General features: G+C 50.4%; 1 protein-coding gene across 4 annotated transcripts; it reads right to left on the reverse strand.

Annotated features, from left to right (window-relative positions):
- Nucleotides 1-12,139: 12,139 nt before the first annotated feature.
- LOC102942016 (hypothetical protein) lies at nt 12,140-15,946 on the reverse strand. 4 transcript variants are annotated; one of them, XM_043538961.1, is made up of 2 exons: nt 15,793-15,946; nt 12,140-14,454 (listed from the first exon to the last, which is right to left on the reverse strand). In XM_043538961.1, the coding sequence occupies exon 2, from the start codon at nt 14,349-14,351 to the stop codon at nt 13,155-13,157; it is 1,197 nt and encodes a 398-aa protein (XP_043394896.1). In that variant the 5' UTR covers nt 14,352-14,454; nt 15,793-15,946; the 3' UTR covers nt 12,140-13,154. The 4 variants fall into 4 exon arrangements, with proteins under 4 accessions (XP_043394896.1, XP_037747797.1, XP_043394897.1 ...); XM_037891869.2 differs by having other exon boundaries at nt 12,140-14,451; nt 15,793-15,901; XM_043538962.1 differs by having other exon boundaries at nt 12,140-14,456; nt 15,796-15,890.
- Between the last annotated feature and the right edge of the window lie 344 nt (nt 15,947-16,290).

Raw genomic sequence — 16,290 nt, forward strand, 5'->3', positions numbered from 1 at the left:
CCAGTTTCTTGAAGTCCACATTGAGCACATTATTACTGTAGAATAGACAGCAATAAAACTTTTCTATTTTGGCATTTGCATTGGCCACCTAAAGCCTCTTTTGCTAGAGAGGGCCAGCGTGGTCATTCTAGCATAAAGCATGAGTAACCGGAGCATCCATCAATTAGTGTGAACTGTTCTTGCACTGTAATTAGCTATTAGATAACAACGGGATTGTAGTTCTTGTCACTGTGACTTTTTCCCCTATAGTCTGAGCTATCCCCCTCTCTAGATTCCACCAAGAGATTTTAATGAAACCCCTACAGAAATGTACCTGGCCCTGTTCTGTATTAGCCATTAGAAGCCTGTGATTCACCTTAGAAAAAAACCACCACTTAATTCCTGAACAATAAGTGGTCCTCTTTTTATGCCCTATACAGCCTGGCTGAAAATACATCCCAGGGGAGCAAATACTAATGGTTTGTGCTTCCTTGGCACCTTCCATCGCAGGATCTCGCAATGCTTTACAAACACTATTTACTTTAGTCTTTTAACTTGTCTTGTGAGTTACAGCCATAGCACTGTTCTCATGTGACAGCTGGGGAAACTGGAGCATATCAGTGTGGCTTTCCTTCGCTGTTCTTTTTCCATGTTTGTAAGGGCAAATAGCATCAGCTGGATCATGAGCTTCTAGGGCAGCGGTTCTCAACCTATTTACCATTGTGGGCCACATATGCAGCTCTCTGTGTGTTATGTGGGCTGCATCCACACAATATAGATATTACCTGTATTGCCCTGAGGATGTCACATGGGCTGCAGCTGTGTGCTGATTGGGCTGCAAACAGCCCACAGGTTTGAGAACCACTATTCTAGAGGATTGTGCCTCTTTACCCATGTAGTGATCTAACATTCCCCCCACCACCTCCTGATCTATCCCCCCAGCAGCACAGACCCCTGCCTCCCTCCAAGGAGTGATTCATTCACTCCAGTATGTTTATTCCCATATATCCATAGCTGTGCAGGACTGGCTGGCCGGCCGACCGGCCTGCCTGCCTTCCCCCTGTTCGATCCCGGACCAACGTTTGCGTCGGGAAGCAGTGCCTGTTTGCTTATGGAGTTTGCTTTTTTTTAGGTGACAAATCTGAGGAACTGTCCCAGATTGAGGTGTCATTAGAGGAGGTATTGGAACAAATTGGTAAATTAAACAGTAATAAGTCACCAGGACCAAGAGTTCTAAAGGAACTCAAATGTGAAATTGCAGGACTACTAACTAGTCTGTAATCTATCATTTAAATCAACTTCTGTACCAAAAGACTGGAGGGTAGCTAATATGATGCCAATTTTTTACAAGGGCTCCAGAGGTGACCCCAGCAATTACAGGCTAGTAAACCTGACTTCAGTACTGGGCAAACTGTTTGAAACTATCGTAAAGAACAAAATTGTCAGACACATAGATGAACATAATTTATTGGGGAAGAGTCAACATGGTATTTGTAAAAGGAAATTGTGCCTCACCAATCTACTAGAATTCTTTGAGGGGGTCAACGAGCATGTGGACAAGAGGGATCCAGTGGATATAGTTTATTTAGATTTTCAGAAAGCTTTTGACAAGGTCCCTCACCAAAGGCTCTTAAGCAAAGTAAGCTGTCATGGGATGAAAGGGAAGGTTCTCTCATGGATTGGTAAATGGTTAAAAGATAGGAAACAAAGGGTAGGAATAAATGGTCAGTTTTCAGAATGGAAAGAAGTAAATAGTGGTGTCCACCAGGGGTCTGTACTGGGCCCAGTCCTATTTAACATATTCATAAATAATACGGGAAAAGGGGTAAAGAGGGAGGTGGCAAAATTTGCAGATGATACAAAACTAATCAAGACAGTTATGTCCCAGGCAGACTGTGAAGAGCTACACAAGGATCTCACAAAACTGAGTGACTGGGCAACAAAATGGCAGATGAAATTCAGTGTTGATATATGCAAAGTAATGCACATTGGAAAGCATAATCCCAACTATACATATAAAATGATGGGATCTAAATTAGCTTTTACCACTCAAGAAAGAGATCTTGGAGTCATTGTGGATAGTTCTCTGAAACCATCCACTCAACATGCAGCGGTGGTCAAAAAAGCAAACAGACTGTTGGGAATCATTAAGAAAGAGAGAGATAGTAAGAAAGAAAATATCCTATTGCCTCTATATAAATCCATGGTACGCCCACACCTTGAATACTGCGTGCAGATGTGGTCCCCACATCTCAAAACAGAGATATTGGACTTGGAAAAGGTTCAGAAAAGGGCAACAAAAATGATTAGGGGTATGGAATGGCTTCTGTATGAGGAGAGATTAATAAGACTGGGACATTTCATCTGGGAAAAGAGACAACTAAGGGGGGATATGATAAGTGGTCTATAAAATCATGAAACGTGTGGAGAAAGTAAATAAATTATTTACTCCTCATAACATAAGAATTAGGGGCCACCAAATGAAATTAATAGGCAGTAGGTTTAAAACAAATATTTTTTCACAGAATGCACAATCAACCTGTGGAACTCCTTGCCAGAGGATGTTGTGAAGGCCAAGATTATAACAGGGTTCAAAAAAGATCTAGATACACTCGTGGAGGATATGGCTGTTAGCCAGAATGAGCAGGGATGGTGACCCTAGTCTCTGTTTGCCAGAAGCTCGGAATGGGTGATGGGATGGATCAATGATGATTATCTGTTCTGTTCATTCCGTCTGGGGCACCTGGCACTGGCTGCTGTCGGAAGACAGGATACTGGGCTAGATGGACCTTTGGTCTGACCCAGTGTGGCTATTTTTATGAGTGTGAGAGCTCAGCAATCGAGGAGGCAGAACAGGTCAGCGCTCCCTGCCCAGCCTCACTGGGGGGAAAAGTCTCCCAACCATCCACCTGGCACCTGACCCTGCAAAGCCCTGGAAAACAGTCACTTTCCAGGAGTTATCTGGCTGCTTGCCAGTGTGTCAATTCCACCACCACCACCCCCTTGTTTTTATCCATCTCAAGAGTTTCCCTTCCCAAGCAAGGTGCTGGGTAGGAGCATTGCTGACCTGAACCTCACATTCCCAGGAATTAAGGCTGTGATACTGGAGAGCCATTTGCTGTGGGGTGAAACTCCCCCACCCCAGAACTCCCAACAGGCTACAGCTGGGGCCATCCACCACCACCCCAGCTCCAGGGGAGACCTCATCAGGCTGCCCACTCATCAAGTAGAGGGACCCTCTGTAACCTCAGTCTGCCTTTTTTCTCTTCCAGGCTGGCTCTAGTTCTCAGGCCCCTGGGATCTGCTTCCTTCCAGGCACAGCAGAGAGATCCTGCTCTACCAGGGCAGGCCCCTGCTACCTGCTTTCTCTCTTTTCTGTTCCAAACCCGTCCTTCAGCTGGGGCATTTCAGGTAGATGTGAGACAGAGCCAGCTGCAGCTGCTCTGCATTTTGCATCACTACCCTCTTCATGCCCTGCCCCATCACAAAGGTTGTACGCCCCCTCAATGACCTTGGTCTTTTGAGAGGTGACCAAAAGGCTGTTAGTCTCTCTCATGGGACTTCAGACACCGGTGTGCAACAGTCTTCCAAGAATTGTCCCCTCCAGCCATAACGGTGAAATACAGTTCATTCACCCTGCTTGCCAGCTCAGTACAGGCAGGAAACCCAAATGGGCCGTTGCCATCAGGGCCCCAGAGAGTCACAGTCTAACAAGTGACGAGCATTATCATGTTTCAGAGTAGCAGCCGTGTTAGTCTGTATTCGTAAAAAGAAAAGGAGTACTTGTGGCACCTTAGAGACTAACCAGTTTATTTGAGCATGAGCTTTCGTGAGCTACAGCTCACTTCATCGGATGCATAGCATATTTCTTCTGTGAGGTGGCCACGCTGGCTAGCAGGTCTCTGCTTTGGGGAAGTTAAGGTAACTGATTCCATTTAACAGATATTAACCAAGAAAACTATGGAAAATGACAGGTTTCAGAGTACCAGCCGTGTTAGTCTGTATTCGCAAAAAGAAAAGGAGGACTTGTGGCACCTTAGAGACTAACTATTAGCTTCTCAGCTGAGCTGTGATAGCTCCTTCCATTGATCTGCCCTTCCACCTATTGAGCCCGGCTGTAGGAGACTGTGCTTACAGATCACCACCCAGTTCTTTTTCTAGGCTGTCTTTTCTTTACCTAGCCTGGGTTTGGGATGGGGAGACATTACAGGAACCCCCACTTGTTGCCTTTTGCCCAAACATTTGCTCTCATAAAGCAATTCCTCTTTCTGCAGACTCTACTGCTCCACGGGCATAAAATGATCTAGGAATCTCCCGCATTGACACTCTGATGTGGAGGCAAGAGATAATAGGATTTATGTATTCCCTTTAGCCTGCATTAGTGAAGTTTAAATATACGTGGCCACAAATTTATGCACAAAGCTATATGCTCCCTCTAATTGAGAAATTAATGGGCTGCTGCTGAGAGTAGCTCCAGGCTTATTAACATGGAGTCTGTTCATCTCCTGCCACCTGCTGAAATCAACAAGGGGCATTAAGTGCCTGGTGCTTACTGCAAATTACAGGGAACTTCAAAGTGGTGCACTCTAGGATGCTGGCGAAGTGACAGCTCGTGTGAGGAAACCAATAACGCTGAACACTGGAGCCCAAGAAATGCTGGCAGAGAAAGCCCTCTTGGCCAGCTGTAGGAGGGAAGGCAGCGCCCTGCCCCTTTGTTGAAGCTGGGAGTGGGGCTGCAGGACTGCTTCTCTCTGTGCAGCAGGGCAAGGGCCAGGATTTGAACTGGAGACCTGGCTGTAAGGCAGGTTTAGTGGAAAGGCTTCTGCTGCAGGTCTCTCCCCCTGTGGCTCTTTGCTGGGCCTCAAGGCGAAGGGCATGGCTCCTCGTTTTGGCCGAGCACATGCTTGACCTCTGGCTAAGACGCTCTTGCTTCCCAGTCCGTTCCCTACTGCCAAACCCCTCGTCAATCTCCTGCCTGGACAACTACAACCTCCTTCGCCCGCCTTCCCAACTGCCACCTCGCTCCCATCTGAAATGCTGCTGCCACCCAGCTTTCTCGTTGGCTGCTCAGATCATATCACCCCACCTCCCCTTCACAGGCTCCACAGCCCCTTCTGCAGTTTCCAAGGCCCTGTCCAGTTTTCACCTGCCTGCATCGGTCCTCCACCCCTCTGGTCCACCAATACACCTCCCTGCCATGCCCTGTTGTTTCCTTACCCCTCCCCAGAGCACACTCTGACCCCATACTCTGCACTACCTCCCCTTCCTCCTTTTCCCACAGGCCCTGAAACAATCCACTACTTCCTTTCCAGCAATCAAAAAGCAACGGAAATGTTTTTCTAGAGCTAGGAGCCAACAACAGCACCCATAGGTTTATTCTGTGATTCCCGCTTGCCAGGTATAATCTCCAATCTCCTCCAGCTTATCATAGTCAGCAGAGTTTATATGTTCCTCAGGATGCAGGCTAGCTAAGTAAAGCGCCCTATGGCACTGTAGCTGTATATTAAAAAATAAAGCCAGCAGAGGGTTCCCTGTTCCATCTGTTGAGTCGAGGAAGCCAGTAGGAATATACCTAACTTGACCTAGCCAATGCACAGAGCCACAATTCCTTGCATTCAAGGATCTCAGTGCAGTTTCCGTGCATTAATGGAGTCAGCCTTAAAATATCCCCAGGCGGCAGGGAAGCACCCAGCTTGACTTTCCGATCTCAGGGGGCGTCTCCAGCAACACAAAGCCCTATTCACAAGGAACTAAAGCTAGTCTGACCGGAGCCAGAAGCAACGAACACAGTGTCCCATGGCACTGCTGCTAGAGAGGCGCTTTTCAGAGCAGAACAGCATTGCACTACACCTTGCTTTTGGTCTATGAGGCTTGTTTTACTCTTTGAACATGTCAGATCCACTTAGCAAACAGCGGGATGGACCATGGGGGATTCTGTGGTTTCTTTCAGCCCAGTGGCTTGGGAAATTTTACACTAGACTGGGCAAAATATTAGCAAAAGAATAGGCACTGACGAGGAGATGAATTACATGACCTACTAGGTCAGTTTCATGTCTATCTTCTATGAGTCAGTTAAAGCCAACACGTTCTTTTTTCAGGTTTCAGAGTAACAGCCGTGTTAGTCTATTCGCAAAAAGAAAAGGAGGACTTGTGGCACCTTAGAAACTAACCAATTTATTTGAGCATAAGCTTTCGTGAGCTACAGCTCACTTCATCGGATGCACGCTCTTCATGCTCTTTTTGTTACGCTACAGCTCAAGGCAATCCAGCTCAGAGGAAAGGGCCTATTAGCAATTTATACTATTGTTGCAGCCACAACAAAAATGTTATAGACCCGGCCTAAGCAGCTGCAGCACTGGCTGGTGGTTGGAACAGAAGCCGGAGGTCTTGAAGACCAGCGTTCATTTCTGCCTAGGACTCTCCTTGTAGCCTTGAGCAGGTCCCTTAATCTCTTTGTGCTTCAGTTTCCTCTGTCAAACAGCAACAACAACAACTATGCATCTTTGTAAAGTGCTTTGAGATCCTCAGCGGGCAGATGTTGTATAAAGGCCAGTTACTATTATTTGTATCCTGTTTTTTTAGCAGTACACAGGTGGAATACATCTTTTAAGGTATTTAGAATGGGGAAGATAATCCCAACCCTATTCCAACAGCTGGGTTTGGGGGGGGTGGGGGGAATTATATTTAATTTAGACTGCACACCCCTTCCTTGTTTTTATGGTGGGAGGGGAAGCCCCAGCACATTTTGGGGCTTTTGGACAATAAATACTAAGGACTGAGCTCATTCTGTTTTGCAGTCTCTTAAGTACCCCTGGCAAAGCAATGGTGCCTACCTCAGCGTGGGATGCACAGAAGACATAGCCGGGGGAACTGTGACTTGAAATGCCAGGACAAGCAGCATGGACAAATAATGGGCACTGGGCCAAGTGTCATGAGGATCTGGGATCTATTCCTGACTCACTGGGTGACTCCAGACAAGTCACATCACCTCTGTGTAACCGTTTGCCCACCCATAACGTGGAGATGTTTGCCCAAGGAATTCCTTAGTGTGCTTTGTTTGAGTCAGGATCCCTCACCTGCCACAAAACAGCCCTTTAAATTAACATTTTGCTCCCGTCATACTGTACTGTTTCCCCTGCATCCAAGCTCTTAGCAAGCACAAATGAACTATGCCTCTCTGCACCTTTGTACAGATGGGGAAACTGAGGCACAGAGCGGGAAAAGTCACTGATGCAAGGTCATTCAGCAAGTCAGTGGCAGAGCTAGGAATAGAATCCAGGCATCCTGCCTCCTGCTCCCATGTGCTAACCACAAAAAAGCCCTCCTCCCATTAATTCCTTTTCCTACCTTTTTTCCTACAGAATGGGTAGTGCTGCATTAGAGATTTGGAGGACATTAGCTACCCAGCTATATCATGCTTTACAAACACTCCACTCCCTGGGAGACAGGTACGCCTATGCCCATTTTACAGATGATAAAACTGAGATTGCCCAAATGAGTTAGGGTCAGAGCTGGTAGATCCCAAGATTCTTAGTCCCATGCTCTGACCATCAGATCATGCTGCCTCATTGTTGTATGTAAACCATGGAATTTCTTTCTGCTATGAGCACCAGCATTAAGGGTTTCTCCTGCCGTACAATCTGCTAGCAGTGCTCTCTGAAGAGCTTAAGGTTGCAGCGAGGAGGTTTGGAAGTGAACAGAGGTGGAGTGCAAAACAGCATTCTAAAGCTGGAGCTACACCTCTTTGACTCCTCGTTGCTGCATCAGTTCATGCCTTCAAGGATATACCTCATTTCTTAGCATGCATGGACAATGCTCTGAGATCAGCCTGTGCCCTATGCCCAGCAATTTCTGGGAGAAAGAAACAGCTGAACTGCATGTATCTAAACTCTGCTCCGGCATATGAATGTAACTGATGCACTGTTTGGGAAGCAATTGTTCCTCTCTAGTCAAATCACTTCCAAGAGTGATTCCAGCGTCCTGACCAAGCCAGCCCTAAAATCCTTCATTTCTAGGCACCTCAGCTGTTGGAGAGAAGAGTCTCTTAGTGCTGAGGCTGCCCAAGAAGTGATCAGCTCGAAAACGTATGAGAGGAAAAGGTGCCGATAGCACAGAGTCTGATTGCTAGGAGGGGAATCCCACAAAACATCTGTACACGCTTCAGGGTTAGGGCCTAGGCAACTTTAATTCAGTTATGGATATTGAGGATTATAATTCCTGGGGTGTTTCCTATTGATGATCAATGCTGGTTAACTGAAGTACATTTCTAGTTCACCAGGAAGGTGTGTGGCAAGAACCAGCTGAGAGGAGTTTAAAAGGCACTCTGTGGTTTGAGAAGTCCCTACCTTGTTTAGGAAGCACAGCCTTGTGGTTAAAAGGCACAGGGAGAGTCAGCACATCTGGTTTCTTGGGGAATTTAGCCAAGTTGCTTCACTTCTCTCCATCTCCGTTCCTCCATGCGTGGAAGGGACCGGTACTGGCCTAGCTCCCAGGTTAGGCTGTTAATGTCTGTTAAGTGCTTCTGAGTTCCTCGGATGGAAAGAATAATTGAAGCATTAAGTGTATTTATCGTTGAGACACAGCATCATTCTCAAGGTTGTGGCAATGTAGGGCTGGTAGCAGTGCAGCTTAAAATGCAAACGAGGTGAGTGCTAAGAGGACAGTTTGTTAACCATTTGTCCTTACCATTTCTATAGATAAGCGACAGACATGTAGGCTCCCAACAAAGCCTAGAACAGCAAGTGCTGGTCATTAAAACAGCAGCCTGTATGATTCAAGTGTTAACATGAGCCATTTGATCAATAATACAGACACTTCTCTGCAGCACAATTCTAAACACAGATTGTGCATACGGCACAGCTGAAGGCAAGCACTGGATCTCTCTCCTTACTGCTGAGAAGTTGAGGTAGCTGTTCATTTGATTGGGTATGCATTTAGTGGGCCAGATTCTGACTTCACTTACACAGATGGAAATGTAAAGTATCTCCTTTGAAGTGAAAGGAGTTATTCTGGATTGACACAAGAACCAAATGCAAGCTTGTCTGCGTGAAACTAGGGAGCATAACCAAAACTACTTCAATGACACGTTTTTACTTTTCAATATTCAGCCCATGGTTAGCAAGTAACATTGAAATGCTCCTTTGGTTCAGAGAGAATCCACTAATCCCAAAGAGGTTTGGGATGGAAACAAGGACACAGTTTGGCAGCTTCAGGCCTAAAATCTGATCATTGCGTTAGAGTTTAGAACTGGACTGGACAGGGGAGAGCAGTACTGTCGGGATCTATTCCAACCTAGGCCGATGTAGAAGATGGACTAGCTGGTCTCTCCAATCACCTAACTCTATACCAGCTTAAAACTACTGTCAACTGAGAAAGATTCTCACACAGTCCACGTGTTTGTGATGCTATGAGTGATGGTGACACTTCCAGTCCAAGCCCTTAATTTTCTGGTGAAAAATGTTCCATTTTGGGTTGAAATGTCTCATTTTGTTCTCAGCGAAGAAGTGATTTACATCGGGTAAGAACTGCTTTCAGAAGTTTTGGGAATCTTAAAAAAAACCAACCACAACTCAGTGGATTTTTTTAAAATTTAATTCACATCTGGACTGGAAGGGTTTTTTTAAATTTCAGAAGATTTTGTTTGCCAGAAGCTGGGAATGGACGACAGGGGATGGATCACTTGATGATTCCCTGTTCTGTTCATTCCCTCTGGGGCACCTGGCATTGGCCGCTGTTGGAAGACAGGATACCGGGCTAGATGGATTTTTGGTCTGACCCCAGTATGGCCGTTCTTATGGTTTTTAAAAAAAAAATGAATTAAGAGCAGAGAACAGACGCACCATAGAACTAATCCTGCAACTGAAAGAGAAAGGGGCTGTGATCTTTGTAAAATCCCGTTGTGCTGTGATCACAAGATACAGGGCATGGCTGAACGCTCAGAACAGCACAGCACTGGGCTTGGAGAAGGGTCTGAATGATTCAAGGAATTTGTAATGGGACACACGGCCTCCACTTCTAGGGCACCAGTTCACATGACCCACGCCAGGTAACGGCTTCAGTGATGAGCTAGTGGCTATGCACGTTTCCGATGACCAGTGGCCTAAGAGAAGGAAGTTGTTTCTCTGTCCAGTTTCTAAATAGCATCACAATCAAAACCCTCGCTGGCAACTATACTCAAGAGAGCAAGATGTAAAGGAGCCTAGACTCTTCTCGGGCCCCTAAAGGCGATCCCCTGTCCAGAACAAGGGGGATCTTACACTGCACTGCTCAGAGTGGAGCTGTCCAGGAACAAAGGACTTCAGCCTTCAGAGGGGATGGTGGGGAGCGCTACCTTGAGCTCCATGCAAGAGAGAGCACGTCTGGAGTGCCTGGCTGCTTCAGACCACACACACTGAACTGTATGTTCACAAAGGTCACCACATAGCTCAGGGAAGTGGAAGTGCTGCAGCCTCCCTCCTCAAGCAGGTTGCGTCTTTTCCAACAGCACAGATAGGATGCTTTACAGTCCACTCAGCAGCCCCTCTGCCTGCACGAGCACGGGGGGAACGAAGGCAGCACGGCCACACACCCTTGTGGAACAGTCAGACTGAGGAGGACACGCAGGCACTGCGACCAGGTCAGGGACAAGCAGGACTTGGCTACCATGTTCCAGTACAACATAAGACAGAACTACCTCTCTCATGGACTGACTGTTGTGTCTGTACAACACCTAGCATAATGGGGTCCTGGGCCAGGACTGGGGCTCTGAGGCACTACGGAGGTACAATCCTGTCTCTCCTTAACCTACACAGTGTGACCAAACCACAATCCCCACCGAGCACAGCTGTATGCAGGAGGAACAAAAACCACCATCACTCTGTGCGCATTACTGATGCGCCCATAGCCATGGGAATCACTTCAGGCTACAGAGCCCCACAGTTCCAATCTATTCTGTACTACAGAGTTTCTTCTATCGTGCTCATCATTGTATCTGAGCACCTGCCTGAGTGCATTAAGCAACATAACCACACATCTGTAATGCATTCACTCCCATCCTCTGCCTACATGCAGGGGAGCGTTTTCTTTTGCATAGATACACACACGCTGCAATATGTTTGTTAGAGAAGGCAAGGCAATGTGCTCAGAGCGGATGGTGGGGAGGTTTGGGGTGGTCCTTGGTGCCTGGGGGTGGGGGTTCATTCCATGGGCTCAGAGTGATCCCTGAGGAGGCTCTGTCTCCTGCACAAACAAGCTTTATCCTCATTGTTGAGAGTCCCATGGTGCCAGAGGAATGGAGTTGTCAATCAGGGTTTGCATCCTGGAGCTTTAGGTTCTTTTAGATACCCTAAGTCCAGGCTATGACGATGAGGACCAAGACCTTGAACCTAATTCGATGTTCTTGGGGAAGCCAGCATCATGAGCAGAGGAGAGGAGTAACGTGTTCCTGGCAGCCAGTGTTGCTGTGCTCCCTACCATCCTCACGGACCCACTGTGGGGATGGAGATTGCAATCGCGATCAGCGCTGCTGGCACAGAGACAAGCAGAGCTCCTGGAGGTGAACATGAAATGCTATTAGGGCTTGTGGCAGGGAGGGCTGTGAGAGAGGGAGCGACAGGAAAAGCAAAGCACATTTTCAGGCATCAGAAAGTGGCAGGAGACACAAGAGGGCCCCACTCATTTGACTGAAGGTACAAACAGATATGGGGTAGGACCCTGATTATTTAGTTGTCTAGTGCCTAGGAGCCTAGTTGTCTGTAGTGCCTAGGAGCCCTAGTCATGGACCTAGGTGTGCTAGGTGTTGGACAAACCCTTACTTGGGTCAGTTGAGCCAGAGGCTACCCAAGGCTTTTGGCTCAAGCCTCCTGAGGGAAAGAGAATCAACAGCAGCAGAGACCACAAATGGGAATCACCCCTGCCAGCATTTGACAACGAAGCTCCCTCTTCCCAGCCACTTGTGCAGTCTGAAATAACTCTGGATCTGCCCCCTCACCACAGCCTATGAAACAGACCCCAGCACAAAGCCATGTCGTCTTCCACACCATGTCCCACAAGGAGCATCACCACTACAAAGCTAGGATTACACATATGCTCCCTCCAGGCTAGGAGAAGGCGACTAGGAAACAGATCCAACCATTAGTAAGAATTCCTGGCCCAGTGCAGAGTTAGAACAGACTGACAGAGATGGGGCTCTGTTTATCTTTATTAGGGTCAACTCAGCACTTGGCCACCAGCATCAGAGAAACCGTCTGGGAATGGATATGTCTGAAGAATCAGTCAGGTTATGTATCGGCATAACAAAGTAAGGGGTGCCTTCTGCTGGCTGGGAAATGGCACAAATCCATGTTCCTTCACTAATGATGATCTAATACTACTTCACATTTTGGCAGCACCTAAGTCCAAGGGTTTAAAGGCCTCACCACCTTCCTAGAGAGGCAAGTTTGGCTTATTCCCATTTTAAAGATGGGACCCTGAGGTTCCTAACTCGAGACCCCTTAGTTCTGATTTGCAGAGTCGCTGCGCTCCCACAACTTGCAAGATAGCTCGAGTCAGGCACCCAAAATTAGAGGCTGCTTTTGAAAATGAGTCTAAGTAACATGTCCAAAATTAATGACAGTGACTGGAAAAGAACCCAGGAAACCCAACTCCCCTGCTGTAACCAGCTGATAACACTGTCTAGCTAAGAACACGGAACTACCTTGTGACTGCATCAGACAGAGGTTCATGGGGATCTGAGCTCAAAAGGTTACCAATTCTATCTTCACTTCTGCATCAGCGCATTTAGACAACCAGGGCACCCGTGTCTGGCTGCAGATCTGTGATTTTACTGTATGCAGCACTCAGAGCCCTTCCTGTTACGTAAGGAGCACAGGCCATCACTTATGGGCCATAAAGTGCACTTATAAATGAAAAGCAGAGACCAGCTGTGAGGAACAGAACATTTACTCTGTCTTGGTAGAAGGGAAACAGAGTGTCCTTCTCTCTGAACATCCCTCAGTCAGCCTCCCATTTTGAGCAAACTCTGGGCCCAGATGTAGCCTCTCCTGAAACCTGACAAATGCTAGGCCCAGAGACACACAGGCCACCTGGTCCCTCCCAAGGCAAACACATGGTCTCTTCATGCTATACACCCCCTCCACTGACACCACTAGATACGAGAGAACCCAGGTTCTCCTTTCTGTTCCCTTCACCATCAGTCTTTACAGTAACCACGTGTCCGAGTGCTGAACACAGTAGCATGATTGCAGCAGCAAGGCATTCAGCTCCTTGTATGTCTGCTCCCGCCAGTGCGGCAGCAACACCTGGTTGTTGAACACCCGAAGGTTGGGCGTGCCACTCCGTAACAGGCTGTACAGACAGGACCAGCGGCTCTGAAGAGACAGCCTTGTCCTCCGGTTCAGGATGATGCCCCGAACCGTCTTCTTGATCCTCAGCACTCTCAGGGAGGGCAGGTCGAGGTGACAGAACACCAGGCCACGGCTCTGGGACACGTCCAAGTACTCCAGAGATCTGGATTCCAGAGAATAGGAGATGCCCAAGTCTTTGACTGGCACCAGCACATGAAGGATGAGAGTTTTGAGGTTGGGTAGGGCTTTGGTGAGATCTTGCATGATCTCTGGGCAAACCCCTTTGAAGCTCCAGAAGTATTTCAACTCTAAGGTGTGAAGCTGCTGGAACTGGGTCAGCATGGCAACTGAGTATGCAGACCAGTCAAAGGGCAGCTTCATCCTGGTGAGCTTTGGAGATCTCTGGATAAACTTCTCCAGAAGGGTCTGGAAGTTGCTGATCTGGTCCATTTTGGTCAGGCTGACCTGAGTCATACTGCAGGTGCCTGGCGGGTAGAAGTCTGGGGGTTCCAAGTGAGTCAAGGTCCAGTTGAGCTCCAGCTCCTGCAGCTCCCCACAGTGGACAGTGTCCAAGAAGCGTGAAAGGAAGTCAGCCCATTTGGTCTTCTGGTCACCCAAATCAAAGCTGGCCCTGAGGACTAGCAGGCTAGCACTGCGAGAGCTCAGGTGATAGGCATACTGGTGGACCCACTCTTTCCATCTCTCAAATTCTCTGGCAGAAACCAGCACCAAATCCATGCCTGACTGGAAGGCCCCCAGTCTCATGAAGTCAGCCACCCTCCAGAGCCTGGGGGTGCGGATCAGCTTGCTCCAGGCTTCACATACCAGGGCAGCTGTGCACTTCTCCACCTCGGAAAGGAAAGAGAAGACATGGAGCTGACAGTCCACTGGCAGGAAACTGAAGGGAAAGTAGGCTGGACTCCTAGTCCTGCGACTCAGCTGCATGCGGCACCCTGAGCCCGCCCTGGCCACGACTGGGGTTCCCGTGGCAGTGACCGCAGCCAGCTGAGGGGGGGCTGCACGCTGACAGTGTTTCCTTTTCCGAGGCATCGTGCCCAGCCAGCCACAGGCCAGGCCCCACCCAAGGCAGAAGGTCAGTGGCAATGATGCTGAACTAGGCACGTCTGAGGGAGGCGTGGCTGGCTGAGACCTGCTGAGAGAGCACGACACCCTGTTACACAGGACGGACCAGAAACCCCCATCAAACCCCTGCTCCAAACTTCACAGCACCCGGTGCCTTGCAGCCAGATGGCTCAATCGCTCTGGGATCGGGGGGGGGAGGCGGGGGGGGGGCCATGGCCTCCCTGTTGTCTTCCACCTTCCTCTCTGGATTGCTACCCATCCTCTTCCCCCAACCCTACCTCCCCAGCTTGCCCACGACCGACCGACCTCTCCACCCACCCTCCCTCTGGCAGTACTGCTTTCTGCCCCCAGCCCCCCCCCGGCAGAGCCCTTCCCCCAGCCTCCCAGAGCAGCCCCTCCCCCTCACCCAGAGTAGCCCCGTATCCTCCCCTCGTACAGCCCTGACCCCCTCCCCCATACCTGCTCCCCCTCCCCCAGAGCAGCCCCGTATCCTCCCCTCGTACAGCCCTGACCCCCTCCCACATACCTGCTCCCCCTCCCCCAGAGCAACCCCGTATCCTCCCCTCGTACAGCCCTGACCCTCTCCCACATACCTGCTCCTGCTCCCCCTCCCCAGAGCAACCCCGTATCCTCCCCTCGTACAGCCCTGACCCCCTCCCACATACCTGCTCCCCCTCCCCCAGAGCAACCCCGTATCCTCCCCTCGTACAGCCCTGACCCCCTCCCCCATACCTGCTCCCCCTCCCCCAGAGCAGCCCCGTATCCTCCCCTCGTACAGCCCTGACCCCCTCCCCCATACCTGCTCCCCCTCCCCCAGAGCAGCCCCGTATCCTCCCCTCGTACAGCCCTGACCCCCTCCCACATACCTGCTCCCCCTCCCCCAGAGCAACCCCGTATCCTCCCCTCGTACAGCCCTGACCCCCTCCCCCATACCTGCTCCCCCTCCCCCAGAGCAGCCCCGTATCCTCCCCTCGTACAGCCCTGACCCCCTCCCACATACCTGCTCCCCCTCCCCCAGAGCAACCCCGTATCCTCCCCTCGTACAGCCCTGACCCCCTCCCCCATACCTGCTCCTGCTCCCCCTCCCCCAGAGCAACCCCGTATCCTACCCTCGTACAGCCCTGCCCCCCTCCCACATACCTGCTCCCCCTCCCCCAGAGCAGCCCCGTATCCTCCCCTCGTACAGCCCTGACCCCCTCCCCCATACCTGCTCCCCCTCCCCCAGAGCAGCCCCGTATCCTCCCCTCGTACAGCCCTGACCCCCTCCCCCATACCTGCTCCCCCTCCCCCAGAGCAACCCCGTATCCTCCCCTCGTACAGCCCTGACCCCCTCCCACATACCTGCTCCCCCTCCCCCAGAGCAGCCCCGTATCCTCCCCTCGTACAGCCCTGACCCCCTCCCACATACCTGCTCCCCCCCCCGGGCTCTGAACGGCTCCTCCCCTCGCTGCCCGCATTGTTACGGACTCTTCCGGGTGCCCAGCCCACACAACGGCGCGCTCCCTGTAGACGTCATCAAATAGCGACAGGGGCCGGAGCAGTGGAGGGGTGAGGCCAGAGCGTCCCTCCGGCGCGCCCCTCGCCCCCTGCTGGCGGGCCCCGGAACCGCCCGCCCCTGGCAGAGGGAGCCAAGTTCCCCGGGGCGGGTCAATGGCCCCCCGCCCCCCCCCCCCACACACACACTCCGCAAGGCGCATCCCCAGGCTCCCCACAGCTGGGCCCCGAGCTCCCCGCCGCCCCCCCACCCGCAAGGCCGGGGGGGGGTCGCCAACTTTCTAATTGCAGAAAACCAAACACCCTGCCCCGCCCCTTCTCTGAGGCCCCGCCCCTTCTCTGAGGCCCCACCCATGCACCGCCCCTTCCTTGATGCCCCACCCCTTCTCTGAGGCCCCGCCCCCGCTCACTC

The sequence above is a fragment of the Chelonia mydas genome, chromosome 2 (genome assembly GCF_015237465.2).
Source record: "Chelonia mydas isolate rCheMyd1 chromosome 2, rCheMyd1.pri.v2, whole genome shotgun sequence".
Taxonomy (NCBI): domain Eukaryota; kingdom Metazoa; phylum Chordata; order Testudines; family Cheloniidae; genus Chelonia; species Chelonia mydas.